Source organism: Tachyglossus aculeatus, chromosome X1 (genome assembly GCF_015852505.1).
Source record: "Tachyglossus aculeatus isolate mTacAcu1 chromosome X1, mTacAcu1.pri, whole genome shotgun sequence".
NCBI lineage: Eukaryota > Metazoa > Chordata > Mammalia > Monotremata > Tachyglossidae > Tachyglossus > Tachyglossus aculeatus.
This window is the reverse complement of record NC_052101.1, coordinates 136,000,372-136,019,798: the sequence shown is the minus strand read 5'-3', so window position 1 is coordinate 136,019,798 and position 19,427 is coordinate 136,000,372. Positions and strand designations below refer to the sequence as shown.

General features: G+C 46.3%; 1 protein-coding gene across 1 annotated transcript in view; it reads right to left on the bottom strand.

The window, feature by feature from the left end:
* Positions 1-19,427, bottom strand: part of LOC119919440 (RING finger protein 17-like) — a 65,137-nt gene that overhangs the window by 35,198 nt on the left and 10,512 nt on the right. The window contains exons 6-14 of the mRNA XM_038739847.1: positions 18,683-18,783; positions 18,134-18,302; positions 14,231-14,307; positions 8,625-8,938; positions 6,923-7,099; positions 5,643-5,832; positions 3,421-3,586; positions 2,808-2,998; positions 188-329 (exon numbers count right to left, since the gene is read on the bottom strand). Coding sequence (XP_038595775.1) covers positions 188-329; positions 2,808-2,998; positions 3,421-3,586; positions 5,643-5,832; positions 6,923-7,099; positions 8,625-8,938; positions 14,231-14,307; positions 18,134-18,302; positions 18,683-18,783 — 1,527 coding nt within the window. The remainder of the gene's footprint in view (positions 1-187; positions 330-2,807; positions 2,999-3,420; positions 3,587-5,642; positions 5,833-6,922; positions 7,100-8,624; positions 8,939-14,230; positions 14,308-18,133; positions 18,303-18,682; positions 18,784-19,427) is intronic.

The window sequence follows — 19,427 nt, the reverse complement described above, 5'->3', positions numbered from 1 at the left end:
GGGAAGTACAAGTCAGCAACCTATAGAGACGGTCTCTACCCAACAACGGGCTCACAGTCTCACAATTTTCCAAGACCCATGTAGGTAACAGTGGACAGAGGTTGTAAAAGGGCATTCTTTTGCTACTTACAGGTCCTATGTTTTACCCGCGAGTTGTTGAAATGCCACAGCATTTCAATGGGCTTACCATTTGAATGTAGAAATCCCCAGGACTGTTGATGTGGCAAACTGAAACGGACATTTCTGTCGATAATTTTGGTAAGTTGGGGGGATGGTACTCAAGGGTCAGAGTCTTCTGAGGCTGCATCTCGGACAGATGTGGCGGAAACCTAATCGGAAACACAAGCGGTGAATAAGCAAATGCAAGGGGAGGAATCCCCTTCCAGAAAACTCTTAACTCTCCTCTGGTGAGGGGACTTGGTCCAAAATTACTGAAATTTGAAATTATCCTTGATTTCCCCTTTTTCTCAACTTTACGACTTAACATCTTCCCCACTCCACTCTCTCTCAAACAGGAGTTTGCATCTTACCAAGTAAGGTTCTAAGATAACAATAGTAATAATAACAGTTATGGTATTTGCTAAGCGCTTACTATGTGCCAAGTACTGTTCTAAGTGCTGGGGTAGATACTAGGTGATCAGGCCGTCCCACATGGGGCTCAGTTTCAACCCCCATTTTACAGATGAGGTAACGGGCACAGAGAAGTTAAGTGACTTGCCCAAGGTCACACAGCAGGCAAGTGGCGGAGCCAGGATTAGAACCCATGACCTCTGACTCCCAAGCCCCTGCTCTTGCCACTAGGCCATGCTGCTTCTGCTAAGAGATGGCATTACAGTTTTGAAATGGAAAAAAAAGAATGAGGATGAAAGTCACAAGCAGTAAACTCAAAAGCACAGCATTAGTCCAGATGATCCATGATTCTATGAAATCGCTCAAGAAAGCTGTCTTTTACAACCTTTAAAAATCACATACAGTGTATTTGCTTTATGTGGGTATTACCTAAACAACATTACCAACTTTACAATATCAGGTGTCCACTCTGAAATAAGATAAGAAAAAGTCTGGGCAAAAGACAGGAAATGCAGATGAAAACACAAGACGGCTGTTGTGATGAAAAGAACCTTTTGTTAGCTTACTATTCAAATATATTTATTTTTTTGTGGCTGGGATGGGTGGGAGAGGGCACTGCTGAACTCTCCCCAACCATCTCATCGTATGCGCTTAAGTGCTTAGTACAGTGCTCTGCACACAGTAAGCGCTCAATAAACACGCTCGAATGAATTGAATGAATGTCCTGGAGCACATACATGCTATTAACACATTCACATCACACGCTGCCAGCTTAGCATATTTAAAAGCCCATTTTTCACAACTTTCCTCACAAAGGTAGGGAAATGGTCCCCAAGAATCAATCAATCAGTAGTATTTATGTGAGTGCTTACTGTGTGCGGAGCACTATACTAAGCGCTTGGGAGAGTTCAATATAAAAGGGTTGGTAGACACGTTCCCTGCCCACAAGGAGCGTACAATCTGCAAACTGAGACAGACATTACAATAAATTAGGAACAGGGGAAATAGTTCATTCATTCATTCAATCGTATTTATTGAGCGCTTACTGTGTGCAAAGCACTGTACTAAGCGCTTGGGAAGTCCAAGTTGGCAACATATAGAGATGGTCCCTACCCAACAGCGGGCTCACAGTCTAGAAGGGGGAGACAGACAACAAAACAACACGTATTAACAAAATAAAATAAATAGAATAAATTTGTACAAATAAAATAGAGTAATAAATACGTACAAACATATATACCCATGGAGCTCACAAGTTCATTCACACACTCAATTGTATTTATTGAGCACTTACTGTGTGCAGAGCACACTACTAAGCTTTTGGGAGAATACAACAATAAACAGACACATTCCCTGAACACAATGAGTTTACAGCCTAGAGGGAGACAGACATTACAGCATGGCTCAGTGGAAAGAGCCCGGGCTTGGGAGTCAGAGGTCATGGGTTCTAATCCCGGCCCCACCACTTGTCAGCTGGGTGACCTTGGGCAAGTCACTTCACTTCTCTGGGCCTCAGTTACCTCATCTGGAAAATGGGGATGACGACTGTGAGCCCCATGTGGGACAATCTGATTACCTTGTATCCCCCCACCAGTGCTTAGAACAGAGCTTGGCACAGCGCTTAGCAAGTGCTATCATTATTACTATAATTATTATTATTAATATAAACAAAACATAAGTACATAAGCGTTGTGGGGCTGGAGGGGCAGGGGGGAGAGAACAAGTCTAAGTTGGAGGGCGTAGGATTTAATCCCCATTTTACAGCTGGGGAAACTGAAGCATGGAAAAGTTAAGTGACTTGTCCAAGGTCACACAGCAAGCAACTAGCAGAGCCGGGATTAGAACCCAGGTCCCCTGGCTGGGACCAGAGAAACCCATGTTCTTTCCACTAGGCCATGCTGCTGACTTTATCCTGCCTTCTGGATCTCCCTACTTCTGTCCATACTTCACTTGAATGCTAAAGGAGCATGCTACGGAGAACACAAAAACCCAAGACATTGGCAGATTTCTCATGGTTTTTTTTACTCTCTACAGTTGATTCCTGGGTTTGCTTCGCAATAGTGTTAAATGTAAATACCCCAAAGAACTCTTTGCAGGCAAGATGTTACCAAGTCAAGCCAAGGAGAGCAATGGAATTTAACTCACAGAGAGTATGCAATGCTTCCTTGTCTCTTGAAAGTTAGAAAACTGCTGTTCTAACATGTCTTTTCAGGGAAAAAAAATATAAAATAGCATACCTTGCTATTCCAGTAAAAACCAGTGTGTCTCTGACAGACAGTGGCACGTTGCTGCTCATTTGGATTTCTGGAGGTCTTTTCAGATCTACAGTAAACACACCACCTTCTTCCTTATAGATGTGCATCAAAACAGGCACGTTCTCCACCATTTTAAAAAACTCCATTTTAGCACGTTCTCCCCAACATTCACTCTATTTAAAAAAGTCAAATTCGAAAGGATTTTTAGAAGGTGCTACAATTTTTTCCAAAACATCTCTCTTCTCAGGGTAACTTTTACTCCAACCCAGTGGTCTGAGATAACAATATTTCATTTAAACAAAAGATCCGGACAAATTATAAAATAAGCAATGTTCCAATTTGAATCTAATCTGAGCCTTACCTGGTGAACGAGTGCTGGAACACAAGAAAAATGCCCCAGCCTTCTCATTCCCCCAGATGGAAATAAACAAATGAACGGGAGGTTTATTAGCCTCTCTTCGCTCAATTCCTCCTCAACTCTGGAAGGGGTGGAGTTCTCTCTCCATCATTCTGCAGTCCCGCAAGTGTTTCCCTGGTACCCATCCCGCCCCCGCAATCGGCAACCCTAAGAAACGCTCGCTCATCTCTTACTTACTGGATGTGGTGGAACCAGGTCCTTCAGGGTGCACCTCAGCGCCAAAGGATTCCGAACGCTCAGGTGCATCTCACAGTCGTCAGGTTTTCTTATCAACAGTCTAAAGGCCTCCACCACTGTACACTGTAGGGCCGCTTGCTTAGGGATAAAGGCGTCATCACCGTCCCTAATGAAAATAAACCAATAGCATGGGTCCAGCTGGAAATAGAATAGAAAAAAGCCTCCCTTATCCCCTAACACGGGAGATTCCCATCCCAAAATATGTTCCGGGATCCTACAGGTTTTTGCTGGGATGCTCAGATACCTTCCTGAAAGATATCGTTTTTTCTGAAACTATCAACTATCTCCCCTCCAGTACACACACATACACACACACATGGGCCCCAGGCCATGATCCAGACAACACCAACACGAAAGAGGGGAGGGTGGCAAACGGACTCCCGTCGCCATCCACCCTGCCGCTCTGTGGTCCCGCCGGTCTCTGTCACTTCAGGGTCTCCACCATCGATCCAGTCCCTTCTCTACCCTCTCCACTTTGCCATCCTTTCTCCGGTGACCAGGTCATCATAGAGATCTCCAAACTCCAAAGCGGCAATGAGGGACTCCAGAATGGCAGAGATCAAGGCTTTTGTAAAACCCTGGCCAATGCCTGCAGCGAAAACACTGCCTAACTAGGTTGTGGCCTTCCTGTTTCGAACATGCCATGCATGGGGTTGGTGCCTCAACTGGCTCTTCTGAACAGTGAGCTAAAGTTGCCACTTGCAGCACCCCAAGCTTCAGAGAGAAAAATGTCCTCTTTCCTTTCCAACCGTTCAACTTGGATCCAGGCATTAGCCTGGTCTGAGTAGAGAATCACTGCTTGCAAACCAGAGGTGGCCGCCGCTGTCAACGCAGCACCTGGACTGAGGCTCAAAGAGGGAAAAGCAGAAGATGTCACGGCCCTCCGGAGTGACTATTGGGACTATTGGGGGCGGGGGGGCCATGGCCAGTGGCCGTTTGTCGTGAAGGCTGGTGGGCAATCGATCGATGGTATTTACTGAGCCCTGAATGTGTGCAGAGCACTGGACTAAGGGCTTGGAAGAGAACAACACAACAGAGCAGGTAGACACGTTCCCTGCCCACGATGAGCCGACAGTCGAGAGGGCAGCCACTGGAGGTTCCTGAGGAGTGGGCAGACGTGGGCTGAACAATTTTTAAGAAAAATGATCCGGGCAGCAGAGTGAACTATGGTCTGGAGTGGGGAGAGACAGGAGGCAGGGAGGTCAGCAAGGAGGCTGATACGGTAATCAAGGCAGCATAGGATCAGTGCTTGGATCAGCATAGCATCAGTTTGGATGGAGAGGAAAGGGAGGATTCTTAGTGATGTTGTAGAGGTAGAACCGACAGGATTTGGTGACAAACTGAAGATGAGGGTTGAATGAGAGAGATGAGTCGAGGAGACATGAGCTTCAAGGTGACAAAAGCCTAACAGCCAGATGACAGTGAATTCCATTTACCAAAAATAATCTGATCTTTCAATGAAGCAAACCCCCTTTTTCTGCTCGTGTATGTCCCCATTCACGCTGCACTAGCTACTAGAGAAAACAGTGTTTTCACCCAGAGAGTTAGCCAATCAATCAAGCAATCAATGGTATTTATTGAGTGCTCACTGTGTGCAGATACCTGTACTAAGCACTTGGGAGAAATTGATACAATAAAATTGGTAGACCCGATCCCCGACCACAAGGAGCTTACACACTAGAGGGGGAGACGGACATGAAAAACAAAAGCAAGCTCATTGTGAATAGAGAACGGGTCTACCAACTCTTTCCCGAACGCTTAGCACTGTGCTCTGCACACTGTAAGCGCTCAAATACCATTGATTCAGGGAATTTCCAAAAAGGGAAATGGGAGAGTTTAAGAACACGGACCTATGTGCTGTGGGGCTGAGCATCAAGTGCTTTAGAGGTACGGAGCCGAGTGCATGGGCGATGCCTGTTCTCCCAATCCGCCCACTTGAAACAGCATAAACGCCTACTGACACTTGCAAAATGACATAAGTGCTCGCCAGGTAATGGCGAGGAAACAAAAACGACAGGAAAATTTGAACAGAAGCTTCTGCCTTGGAACTGGAAAGCTGCTAAGGAGTTCCCCAAATCTCCTTTCTTCAGTCCTCTCTAAACTCTAAGCAGAAGCTGAGAAAGAAATACAAACACACAAAGCCAACCAAATTTCCTTCCTACCCTGAGATAGTGAAGATTTCAGTATTCCCAAAATCAATCATGTAAACTTGCAGTATTGCAATTTCATCGATGGAGTACTTCTTTGGACCGTGGGATTGCTCCACATGTTTATCGTCCCGTGGAATCAGCCCAGTGATAGTCGCCCGGCACCACATTCCATTTTCTTTACTGTCAACAAATACTCTGTCACCTAAAAGATTAGAGTGAAAAAAGTTAAACCAGAGATATCATCTGGTAACATCACAATTCTGTATCTTTTCGTCCAGTATTTTCTTCACCAGGCACAAAACGAGAGGAGATCGTGGGCCTCAAAATGGGCAGTGTCTTCCTCAAATTCAAACCTTCAATGTTTCACAGGATTCCAACTAAGTCTTGTGAAACACTTCTATCTGGAGGGATTTAAAATAACGTTTTTTTCCCAACTAACTCCCTGCTTGGGAAATTGAAATGGATCACATGATTGTCATGCAAATCGCACCCCAGTTTCGTGGCACTCATGAAATGCCCAGAAACAAACAACAACAACAAAAAACCTTATTTGCAGAAGCAGCATGGCCTAGTGGAAAGAGCCCTAGCCTGGGAAGCAGGGGACTATGACTCCTGGCTCCTCCATTTGTCTGCCGTGTGAACTTGGGCAAGTCACTTCACTTTTATGGGCCTCGGTTTCCTCATCTGGAAAATGGGAATTCGATACCTGTTCTCCCTCCCCTTTAGACCGTGAGTCCCACAAGGCACAAAGACTGTGTCTGGCCTGATTGTCTTGAATCTACCCCTCTGTTTAGTACAGTGCTTGACACACAGTAAGCACTTAACCAGTACTACTATCATCATCATCATTATTATTATAATATTCACCAGGAGATGATTTTGTTGTCAAGGCCCTACTGAGAGCTCACCTCCTCCAGGAGGCCTTCCCAGACTGAGCCCCCTCCTTCCTCTCTCCCTCTTCCCCCTCTCCATTCCCCCCACCTTACCTCCTTCCCTTCCCCACAGCACCTGTACATATGTTTGTACGTATTTATTACTCTACTTATTTATTTTACTTGTACATATCTATTCTATTTTATTTTGTTAATATGTTTTGTTTTGTTCTCTGTCTCCCCCTTCTAGACTGTGAGCCCACTGTTGGGTAGGAACCGTCTCTATATGTTGCCAACTTGGACTTCCCAAGCGCTTAGTACAGTGCTCTGCACACAGTAAGCGCTCAATAAATACGATTAACTCTGCTGCACCAAATAATACTACAATGCCTATGCTTTTGGAAAAATTGCTTTAGTTACCTAGTTCCAAGACTTCAGGAGGACTTTGGTTCATGCGGCAAAAGTGATTCAGGTTCTTTTCCATTTTTTCTGCGATTTTCCACAGTGAGTATTTCCGAACATAGAAGTGGCAAGGATGTACAACATGGCTTACCATCACTAGTTCTTGAGCAGGTGGGCTAGAGAGTTCCATTTGAACTGAACAGAGAAAATGAATTGGAATTCCATAATTAAGCAAAATGAAGCGGGGCCTAGTGGAAAGAGCCTGGGCCTGGGATGCAAGGGACCAGGGTATAACTCCAGGCTCCACCACTTGCCTGCTGTTTGACCTTGGCAAAGTCCCTTCACTTCTCTGGATCTCAGTTTCCTCATTTGGCATACGAGCTTTAAATACCCACTCTCCCTCCCGCTTAGACTGTGAGCCCCACCTGGGTCCAGGGACTGTATCCAATCTGATTAGCTTGGTTTTGCCCCAGCACTTAGTACAGTGCTTAGTACCTCAGAGTAAGGAAGTGCTTAACAGATACCAACTAGTTTTATTAAGTGAGATGCTGAATATATATGAATTGCAGGAGTGCTGCTTGATAAGGCAATCTGCAAGCCACTTAGACCTTGTTTTAAGAAACATAACAAAATCTGTAAGCTCACTGTGGGCAGGGAACCTGTCTACCAAATCTATGTTATACTCTCCCAAGGGCTTAGAACAGTGCTTTGCATCCAGTAAATGCTCAAGAAATTTGACTGACTGATTCACTGATACCAAAAAGGTCACAACTGAGGCAAACCACTTAGAACAATAAAGCCTTTAAATCCCATAAAGTGATTCTTTAATGCAAAAGAAACTGGGGAAACACTTATGTGCTCTTTGTCCAGAAGGAATATATTTTTCCTGGAAAAATTTTGGCTGTCCACTTGCCTCTGCCTCCCTGGGACAATCTGTGAAGCACTACTTGCCGAAAAAAAAATAATTAAGTTGCACTACTCCTGTTAACGAAGACACCTGTATTATCGATCTGGTTGAATCGTGTACACCCCTTTCTACTGTAAGCTCATTTTGGGCAGGGAATGTGTCTGTTAAATTGTACTCTCTCAAGCATTCAGTACAGTGCTCTGAACACAGTAAGTGCTCATTAAATACAACTGACTACTCCATAGTACTCTCCCAACTACTTAGTCCAGTGCTCTGCACACAGTAAGCACTCAATAAAAGCCACTGATTGACTGAAATAGCAACATACAGCCCTGAAGTGGCAAGAATCTTGTGTCTGAGAAGACAAATCAATCAATCAGTGGTCTTTATTGAGCATTTCCTGAGTGCAGAGCACTGGACAAAGCGCTTAAGACAGTACAATATAACAGAGTTGGTAGACACGTTCCCAGCCCCCAGCAAGTTTCCAATCTAGAAGTAAAGTCATGACGGGCCATCCTAACTCAACCTCGACAATTCCAGGGACTTGGGGAGCCTTAGGGAGAATCCACAGATGCTTTGGGGGAAGCCTGGGGAAGTTCTGAGTCACAGGAACAACTCCACTTAGGAGCAGGCCAGGGGAACCAGGGGGCTTGATCAAGGCTGCCTGGGCCACAGCTCTCAGAGTATCATGTTCTGGGAACAGCCAAAGAACAGACCACGGTCTGGGTAGCAGCAGGCCCTAGCACATTCTGCAGGTAACCCGCTATCCCATCCTCCACTTTCTTTCATCAAGCATTTGATCAATCCAATTACCATTCGACTCGCTTTCCGTGTCATCGTCAATTATTTCTTCAATGATCACATCAGGATCCCACGGCGCTTGGGGTAAAGTAGTCATACTGCGGGGCAGAGATCGGGAGGTCATGTCTTGGGGTTGGATGTTCATAATTCTTTCTGAATTCTCATCATTGGTTTCAGGCTGCAGAAGAATCGGTGTTTCTTCACCTATCTCAGTTGGGTTCAACTTATGACTTTCTGCTAAGAAAGACTCGGAAAAGGAAACTTCCTTCTCCTTAATGCGCTGAGGAATATGTCCTTCCATGACTCCAGTTTCTTCCACGGAAAATCTGTTGGAGGGAAAAAGTCTGATTTAGGGTCTCTTCACATGACCCAGCAGGACCCCTGGAATGGATTCTATGGACAATTGTCACCTTCTCAAACCACAGCCAATATGGCCTGATTGATCTGGGCCTTTGCAGAAATGCCTCACCTTCCTTCTCTCCTTTTCCATGCCCACTCTGATCCTCAGAGACTTCAACATCCACATGGATGTCCCTGGTGACTCCTCTGCCACCCGCCTTCTATCTCTCCTTGATGCTGCCAACCTCCTGCTCCACCCCACCTCGCCCACTCACCAAGTTGGACACACCCTCGACCTCATCGTCTCCTACCACTGCACTATCTCCACCCTCACCAACTCTGAAATCCCTCTCTCTGATCATAACCTTCTCACTTGCCTCCTCTCTCACACTCCTCCCCCCGTAAATCTATATTACTCCCCCACAGAGACCTCCGCTCTCTCGACCCCATCCATCGCTCTCAGTACACCACACCCCACCTCACCTCCCTATCCTCTCTACCCACTCTTGATGACCAGGATACTGCTCTCAACTCCACCCTCTCTACTCAACTCACTCGCTCCCCTTTCCCTTTGTCGCTCTCGCACCACTAAACCACAGCCTTGGAACACTGCCACTGTCTGTCTCCTTTGCTCTTATGTTCAAGCTGCTGAACACTGCTGGCGGAAGTCTAAACACCAAGCCAACCTTGTTCACTTTAAATTTATCCTTTCCTGCCTTAACTCTGACCTCTCCTCTGCCAGGCAAAACTATTTTTCTTCCCTTATTGACACCCATGCCCATCACCCCCGTCAGCTGTTCCGGACATTTAACTCCCTCCTCAGGCTCCCTGTTCCTCCCCTTCCTTCATCCCTCAACCCCAACTATCTAGCCTCCTACTTCATTAGTAAAATTAACACCACCAGGTCTGAGCTCCCCAAAGTCACCCCTCCCCCTTCTCCATCCCGCCACCCCCCCCAACCCTCTACGCTACTCTCCCATCCTTCCCAGCAGTATCTTCAGATGAGATCTCCTCCTCTCAAGCACCACCCAATCCACCCGTGCTTCGGACCCCATTCCCTCTCATCTTATGAAAACTCTCACCTCTTCCCTTCTTCTCTCCTTAACTTCCATCTTCAACCGCTCACTCTCCACTGGTTCCTTCCCCTCTGCCTTCAAACATGCCCTCGTCTCCCCCATCCTAAAAAAACCCTCTCTTGACCCCACTGCCTCTTCCAGTTATCACCCTATCTCCCTCCTTCCCTTCCTTGCCAAACTCCTAGAACGAGTCGTCTACACTCGCTGCCTCGAATTCCTCAACTCCAACTCTCTCCTAGACACCCCTCCACCAAAATCTGGCTTCCGTCCCTTCCACTCCACCAAAACTGCCCTCTCAAAGGTCACCAATGACCTCCTTCTTGCCAAATCCAATGGCTCCTACTCTATCCTAATACTCCTCGACCTCTCAGCAGCCTTCGACACTGTGGACCGCCCCCTTCTCCTCAACACGCTATCCAACCTTGGCTTCATGGACTCCGTCCTCTCCTGGTTCTCCTCGTATCTCTCTGGCCATTCATTCTCAGTCTCCTTCACGGGCTCCTCCTCTCCCTCCCATCCCCTTTCTGTAGGGGTTCCTCAAGGGTCAGTTCTTGGTCACCTTCTGTTCTCCACCTATACTCACTTCCTTGGTGAACTCATTCGCTCCCACGGCTTCAACTATCATCTCTATGCTGATGACACCCAAATCTACATCTCCGCCCCTGTTCTCTCTCCCGCCCTCCAGGCTCGTATCTCCTCTTGCCTTCAGGACATCTCCATCCGGATATCTGCCCGCCCTCTAAAACTCAACATGTCCAAGACTGAGCTCCTTATCTCCCCTCTCAAACCTTGCCCTCTCCCTGAGTTTCCCATCACTGTAGACGGCACTACCAATCTTCCTGTCTCGCAAGCCTGCCACCTTGGTGTCATCCTTGCCTCCACTCTCTCGTTCACCCCTCACATCCAATCCATCACCAAAACTTGTTGGTCTCACCTCCACAACATCGCCAAGATCCGCCCTTTCCTCTCCATCCAAACCACTACCTTGCTGGTTCAGTCTCTCATCCTATCCCGACTGGATTACTGCATCAGCCTCCTTTCTGATCTCCCATCCGCCTGTCTCTCCCCGCTTCAGTCTATACTTCACTTTCCTGCCCGGATTATCTTTGTACAGAAATGCTTTGGGCATGTCACTCCTCTCCTCAAAAATCTCCAGTGGTTGCCTGTCAACCTACAAATCAAGCAAAAACTCCTCACTCAGCTTCAAGGCTTCATCACCTCGTCCCCTCCCACTTCACCTCCCTTCTCTCCTTCTACAGTCCAGCCCGTACACTCCGCTCCTCTGCCGCTAACCTCCTCACTGTGCCTCGTTCTCGCCTGTCCCATCATCGACCCCTGGCCCACATCCTTTGTCCTGGAATGCCCTCCCTCCACACATCTGCCAAACTGGCCCTCTTCCTCCCTTCAAAGTCCTACTGAGAGCTTACCTCCTCCAGGAGGCCTTCCCTGACTCAGCCCCCCCACTTTTTTCCTCTCCTCCTCCTCCTCCCCATCGCCCCCCGCCCTACCCCCTTCCCTTCCCCACAGCACCTGTATATATTTGTATATATTTCTTTGTATTTATTTGTACATATTTACTGTATTCATTTTATTAATGATGTGTATATAGCTATAATTCTATTTATTCTGATGGTATTGACGCCTTTCTACTTGTTTTGTTTTTTTTGTCTGTCTCCCCCCCCTTCTAGACCATGAACCCGTTGCTGGGTAGGGACCGTCTCTATATGTTGCCGATTTGTACTTCCTAAACACTTAGTACAGTGCTTTGCACACAGTAAGCATTCAATAAATACGATTTACTGAATGAATGAATGAAGGCTGTGGGATGGCAGGTACAGAGTAAGAGATTTGGACTCAACAAGGGTGGTGGCTGCCACCACCTGCTGGTCCAAGCTCTCTGAGGGAGTATATTTCCCCCAAAGTTCCTAGAGTTGACTGGCCCACTAATAGCCCTGTTTTCCCTCTAGAAGTTGCAGCAGATTGGGCTCCAAGACTGCCATTTATTCACGTGAAGGTTTCTGTGACTGTGTTGCTGGAAACAGAATTTTGGAAGGCAGTCTGGTGGATAAACTGAACATCATTCCAGGAAAACCCTCATATTAGGAATTACTACACAGGGAGGAAAGGAGGAGGGGGATAGAGAGGAAGGAGGTGGAAGACAAGGGGGTGGGGAGAGAGATACACAAGACTCCCCAGAGGAAACATCAGGTGAGCCTCAGCCTGGAGTGACACTTCAGCACCAAGACCCCAAGGGAAGGAAAGACTACAGTACTAGCGGTTCATCCGGCACAACCCTTGTACTCTCCCGTTCCTGCCTGGGATGGGTAGGCAAAGGTGCGTTCCGAGCAGGACCCGCTGACAGCTCAAAAGTGCCCACGGCACTGTGGCGGTGCTGTGCCGGAGGTCCAGGAGTCAGGCAGAGCCGGGCTACAGCTGAGGGTAACTGAATCTCTTCCACTGGACCAACTGCAGGTCAGTCAACTGTATTTATTGAGCGCTTACTGTGTGCAGAGCACTGTGCTAAGTGCCTGGGAGAGTACAAGAGAAGCAGTGTGGCTCAGTGGAAAGAGCCCGGGCTTCGGAGTCAGAGGTCACGCGTTCAAATCCCGGCTCTGCCAATTGTCAGCTGTGTGACTTTGGGCAAGTCACTTAACTTCTCTGTGCCTCAGTTCCCTCATCTGTACAATGGGGATTAAGACTGTGAGTCCCCTGATCACCTTGTAACCTCCCCAGCGCTTAGAACAGTGCTTTGCACATAGTAAGCGCTTAATAAATGCCATTATTACTATTATTATAACAATATTAAAGACACATTCCCTGCCCCCAACAAGCTTACAGTCTAGAGGGAGAGACAGATAAGAATATAAATACATAAATTGCAGATATATGTATATAAGTGCTGTGGGGCGGGGAGGGGGGATGAATAAGGGGGGCAAGTCAGGAAGATGCAGAAGGGAGTTGAAGAAAAGGAAAAGAGTGCTTAGACAGGGAAGGCCTCTTGGAGGAGATGTGCCTTCAAGTTGGGCATGGCACAACAAGCACTAAATCAAGCCGCATTAGATGAAGTGGATCAGTTACAGGTGCAATCATTACACCTACACAGCTAAATACACATAAAAAATCCACTATAAACCGTGCTAACACTTTTGAGTTCCACAAACTCTATGAATTGGGCCATTAATTGGCATCATAAAAGGAAGTCCTTCCCTCGAAAGCTCTTCATATTCCATTTTCCCCCAAGCTTTTAATCATACAGCTGAGTTCATTAGAGTTCACACTGAACTCCTAACAAATTTTAAGCTGTAGCTTAAATGCCAATCAATTAAATGATTTCAGTGTGCTGGAGTTGTTGGTTTGCACGTCTCATTAAAGGCACAGCACCATTTCCCCCCACCCCAGTGATGAGGTACCACTGAAAGTTTCCTGATCAGCTCACGTGAGCGCCCTCAGTGCTCCTCCACCCCGGCTGAGGAACTGTTTGCCTGCCCAGCACGCTCCGTGCACCAGCCATGCTGCCTTCCCAAGAACTGGTACCAGCTCCCCTCCAAACCATCAAAGAGACTCCACCCCATCCTGCTTTCCAACACCCCAGTGGGAAACACACCACCACCTGCAGCATGAGGCCTCCTTAAAATCTCAGGAAGGCTAGTGGCCATGGTGGCCATTGCTGTGGACTCTGAATCATGAGGAGCCTGAAATTCTGCTCCTCCAATCACAGGTCCTTACTGCCTTTGTTTTTATTTTGTGAATTTGATCTTATCCCTTATGCTGTTTGAATATTTCATTGCTCCCAATTTGTTTGTCTCAAGTATTCTCCCCCCACCATTAATTCATAATAACAGCAATAATAAGCACTGGGATAGATACAAGATAATCAGGTCAGACACAGTCCCTGTCCCACCTAGAGTTCACAGTCTTAATCCTCATTTTATAGGTGAGGAAACTGAGGCACACAGCAAACAAGTGGCAGAGCTGGGATTCGAACCCAGGTCCTCTGACTCCCAAGCCCGTGCTCTTTCCACTAGGCCATGCTGCTTATCTAGACTGCAAGCCCCTCGAGGGACAGGGTTCATGTCTAATTCCCATTTGTATACTCTTCCCCAGCACTTAGTACAATGCTCTACACAAGGTAAGCGTTTAATAAATATTATTACCTCTACTATTACTACTATTACTACTACTTCCCATACAATTGCGACTTACCCAGCAAGATGTCTGAACTTCAAAGACTTCACCTGTGACAATTCCCTGTCAAATCCAGATCTAAGAGTCTGGATAACCTGGAATTACAGAATAAATAAATGTCAGAAGCTGGACTGTCTGTAAACAGAAATCAAACATTTATTTATTTACTGAGCACTTGCTGTGTGCAGAACATTGTACTAAGCGTTTGGGAAAATACAACAGAGTTGACAGATGCAATCCCTGCCCACAAGGAGTTTACAGTCTACAGGGGGTGAGAAACTTTAAAACAGATTAGGGATAGTGTAAACAGTAAATATGTAGACTACTTATATAAGGACTTCAGGGTTTGCTGAATACCAAAGTACTTAAGCGGTACCCAGCAGCGTGGCTCAGTGGAAAGAGCAAGGGATTGGGAGTCAGAGGTCATGGGTTCTAATCCCAACTCTGTCACTTGTCAGCTGTGTGACTTTGGGCGAGTCACTTAACTTCTCTGTGCCTCAGTTACCTCATCTGTAAAATGGGGATTAAGACTGCGAGCCCCACGTGGGATAACCTGATCACCTTGTATACCCCCAGTGCTTAGAACAGTGTTTCACACATACTAAGCACTTAACATACCATTATTATTATTATTATTATTATTACCCAGCCAAATGCAGAGTCGACACAGAGGGGGTAGGGGAAATAAAGGGCGGATTCTTGAGATGATGTGAAAGTAGACTCGACAGCACTTGGTGACAGACTGAATGTATGGGTTGAATCAGAGAAATGAGACAAGGATAATGCCAAGGTCACGGGCTTGGGAGACAGGGAGGATGGTGGCGAGTCTACAGTGATAGGAAAGTTAGGGGGAAGAGTTTTGTTTTGGATATGTTACGTTTGAGGTGTCAGTGGGACATTCAATGTCTTGGAGGCAGGAGGAAATGCGAGACTGCAGAGGAGGAGAGTGGTCAGGCCTGGAGACGTAAATATGGGAGTCCTATGTAGAGATGGTAGTTGAGACTGGGGGAGCGAATGAAAACAGATGGAGATGGAAAACAGAATAGGACCTGGAACTGAACCGTGAGGCATCCCAAACCGTACGGGGTGGAAGGCATAGGAGGAGCCCGCGAAAGAGACTGAGAAGGGGTGGCCAGAAAGACAGGAGGAGAACCAGGAGAGGACAGTTTTACTGAAGCCAAGGTTGGATAATGTTTCCAGAAAAAGAGGGTGTTGAAGGCAACAGAAAGGGCTAAAAGGATTAGAATGATATAATAATTTGGCAAGAAGAAAGTCATTGGGGACCACGTCTGTGGAGTGGAGGCAGAAACCAGACTGGAGGGGGTCGAGGAAAGAGTTGGATGAGGAAGAGGATGAGTGCAGACAACTTACTCAAGAAGCTGGGAGAGGAAAGGTAGGAGGAAAATAGGATGACAACTGGAGGGTGCTTTGGGGTCAAGAGAGGGGTTTCTTTAGAATAGGGGACATATGGGCATGCTTGAAAGCAGAGGAGAATGAACCATTGAAAATTAATGGTTGATGATGGTGATCAGAGAGGGAAGATAAGAGGGGGTGACTGCTGTGATATGGTGAAAAGGAATGGGGCCAGAAGCACAGTGGAGGGGGCAGAATTTGAGAGGAAGAAGGGCATTTCCTCTTCAGATACTGCTGGGAAGGATGGAAGAGTTGAAGAGAGGCCTGGAGGAGGATAGGACTACAGAGGAGCAGGGGTGATTTTAGGGAGATCACAGTTAATAGTTTCAATTTTAACAATGAAGTACGTGGCCAGGGCACTAGTCATAATTATATCTGTAATGTACTTATATATCCATAATTTATTTATATTAATGTCTGTCTCCCCCTGTAGACTGAAATCTCGTTGTGAGCAGGGAACATATCTACCAACTCTGTTATACTGTACACTCCCAAGTGCTTAGTACAGTGTTCTACACACAGTAAGCACTCAGCAAATACAACTGATTGATTGGTTTATTAGGGGCAAGAGATGGGGGGATGGGGAGGTACAGGGTGTTTGAGGAGGGAGTTGAAAGTCTGGAACAGCTGTTTTAGGCCACGAGAGTGGGCTGAGAGGGCCGCGTTGAAGGTGTGGATTTGTGGGTCGAAAAAAGGTAGGTTGGGTATGGAGAGCAGATGAGGCACGATGACTTTAGAAAATTGGATGGGGTCAACAGATCAGCGATCTCGGTGGAGGAACGTGACAAATTTGTGGAGAAAGGGGAGAATGGGAGAGAAGGCAGGTCAAGAGGTTGTGGTCGGAGAGTGGGATTTCGGAATTGGTGACTTTAGAGACTGTACAGGAAGTAAAGATGATAAGATTGTGTGGCCTAGTTGGAGAGTGGATGAAGTGGGGCGGAGCAGAAGGTCGGTGGAGTTGAGGAGTGAGAGGAAGTGGGCACTGGAAAGGTTGCTGGGGACATTCACGTGGATGTTAAAGTCCCCAAGGATTAGTGTAGAGATGGAGAAAAAGAAAAATGAGAAAGGTGTCAAAATTCAGACGGATGGAGGTGGGGCCTGGAGGGTGGTAAATAACAGTGACAAGTAATTGGAGTAAGTAGTAGAGACAGATGGTGTGGGCTTCAAAGGATGGGAAAGAGAGGGATGGTGGGGGTTGGTTAGTATGAAAGTGGTATTAAGGTGCAAGAAGGAAGCCAACTCCTCTTTCCCAGTGAATCTCGGGGAGTGGGAGAAGATGAGGCCCCTCTAGAGAGAGTGGCAGGTGAGACAGTGACATTTGGGGAGCCAGACTTCGATGATGGTGAGGAGGAGCAATGACTGGGTCAGGAACAAGTCAAAGATAAAGGGAAGCTTTCCCATGATGGAGTTGGGGTTCCACAGGCCACACTTGGCTGAAGCCGTGTGGGGCAGCGGGGGGCGGGGGGCGGGGTGCAGAGGGAGGGGACGGTACAGGGATAGGAAAGGATTGGATGGGAGTGAACTAACGGGGATTGGCGCAGGGGGAGGGCGATGGAGGGCAGTGCAAGAGGTGGGCAGGAGTTGGATGGAAATGAGCTGAGGGGGCCAGGGTGGGGAGAAGGGGTGAAAAGGGTGCTGGGAGAGAGGTGCAGGGACGGGGTGACCAGAGGGAGAAGACTGACAGGACACGAGGAGAGTCAACTGGGAAACATTTATCGAAGAAGGCCCTTGACAAAGTGATAATCGCTTTTTCGAGTCAACTCAATCAAAAGTTGAAAATCAGTTTGCCATGTTAAATGGTTTAGACCAAAGTCGGTTCCACTTTTGTGGAATAAGAATGGAGATTTAAGTTACCCCTTTTAGACAAGTGGCAAACTTTTACTATAAAATCTCAGCAACGTAAGAGACCAAACAGTAATCTAAAGCAAATTAGAAGCAGTCTCCACACCGCGTGGCCTAATGGAGACCAGCACTGAACTGACTGGAAGTCAGGAGACCTGGGTTTTAATTCTGGCTCTGCCCCTGCCCTGCTGGGTGACTCTGGGCAAGTCAATAATGACAAAGAAAGAAGAAGGAGGAGGAAGAAGGAAGGGGGGAAAAGGAAGAAGGGGAGAGGAGGAGGAAGGGGAGGGGAAAGGGAGAAGAGGAAATGTGAGACTGAGGCAAAGGAGAGGGGACAGGGCTGGAGAGGCAGATTTGGGAATCACCCGCACAGAGATTAGAGTTAGAGCCACAGGAGTTGAAGAACCTAGGTAACTTCATTAGGACAATACCAAAGACGAATAAATATTGGTTAAATGTATTTTTCAGGGGATAGTCTTAGAAATACAAGAAATGAAGGTGTTCTCCCCCCCTGCCCTCCCAGCAAGTTAGTAGGTTTAAAAATAAAAAATAACTATGGTGACTTGATGCCAGAATCTAAGCGACTAATAAATTGCTCACACCCAATCCAAATAACAGTTTCTCTCTCTCAGAAATATTTCACACCATATGAATTATTACAATTACCAGATCCATATCAGAGCATGGTCTTCGCGAAGGTGCCCATTTAAATGTCCTTGCTTTACCCATAGCTGCATACAAAGATTTTATTTTCTTTTCAATAGACTGTTTAACCAGTTTGACATCTGCAATATAATCCTCCTTGTTTTTTATTTCTTCTTGCAGGCTTTTTTTCCTTCAGGAGAAGAACAAAAAATTACTTTACCACATTTCACAAGCACGAGCAATTCACAGTTCATCAAAAGCTTTAAAAAAAAGACTGGGAAGTTTTGAAAACCTATTGCTCTGCTTGAAAGCTTGATCTAAAATACAATTTTGCATAATAGCCTTTTGCCCATTCAAACAATCAACCACAAAGAGGAGGAAAAAGTGGGGGGATATGAGAGATGGAGCTAAGACATATTGCAAGGAAATGTATTTTTCTATGGAATATGTTTTAAATATTTGCTTTTTTCAAAAAGGATCTTCCTACACAATATGACAAAAGATCACAGTGGACATCTCATTTCAATTATTTCAGGAAATAAACACCCAGTTCTAAAAAGGTCTGATTACCTTGTCAGAAGATCAATAAAGAGCTGATCTAATGTCTTCTGGACGGTCTCCACTAAATAGTCTTTTTCTCTTTTCTCTTTGCATTCCAAGTGATCCAGCACCTGTTTCAGTTTTCCAAAACAGTTCAAAGGTACAAAGACCCATTTTTGTGTAACACAGCAGGACAACTTTCAAAGATGAATTCAGAGAGTAAACAAACATACACCCATTTCTCCTTTTTGAGGTAATCACAGAAGCACAGAAAGAAAAGCAGTGGGAATTTTGGGGGCTAGTTCTTAATGACTCACATTCTGAAGACACTAGTTCTCAAGGACAAAGTTCTGTTGGCTTCCAGGTCCAACACATCACTTCGCCCTGGATAGCATTCAGGCTCTGATCTGGGTCCCCTTCTCTTCTCCCTTCACATTCCCTTCCTAAGGAAACTCACCTGCTCCCATAGCTTCAGGCCAGTTCCTCCCTCCACAACCCCCCAGGTGAATCACCTCCCTTATCTTCAATTGATTTGAATCACTAGCTCCCTGCTTTCACAAGCACTTAAGTACAATGCTCTACACACTTCATGTGCTCAATAAATGCAACTGAGGATGAAGATGATGATTAGGATAGTGGTGATACCTCCCAAATCTACCTCTCTGAGCCCCAACTGCAATCATAAATTTCCTCAGGCCTCCAGGATATCTCATTCATTCATTCATTCAATTGTAAGTATTAAGAGCTTACTGTGTGCAGAGCGCTGTACTAAGAA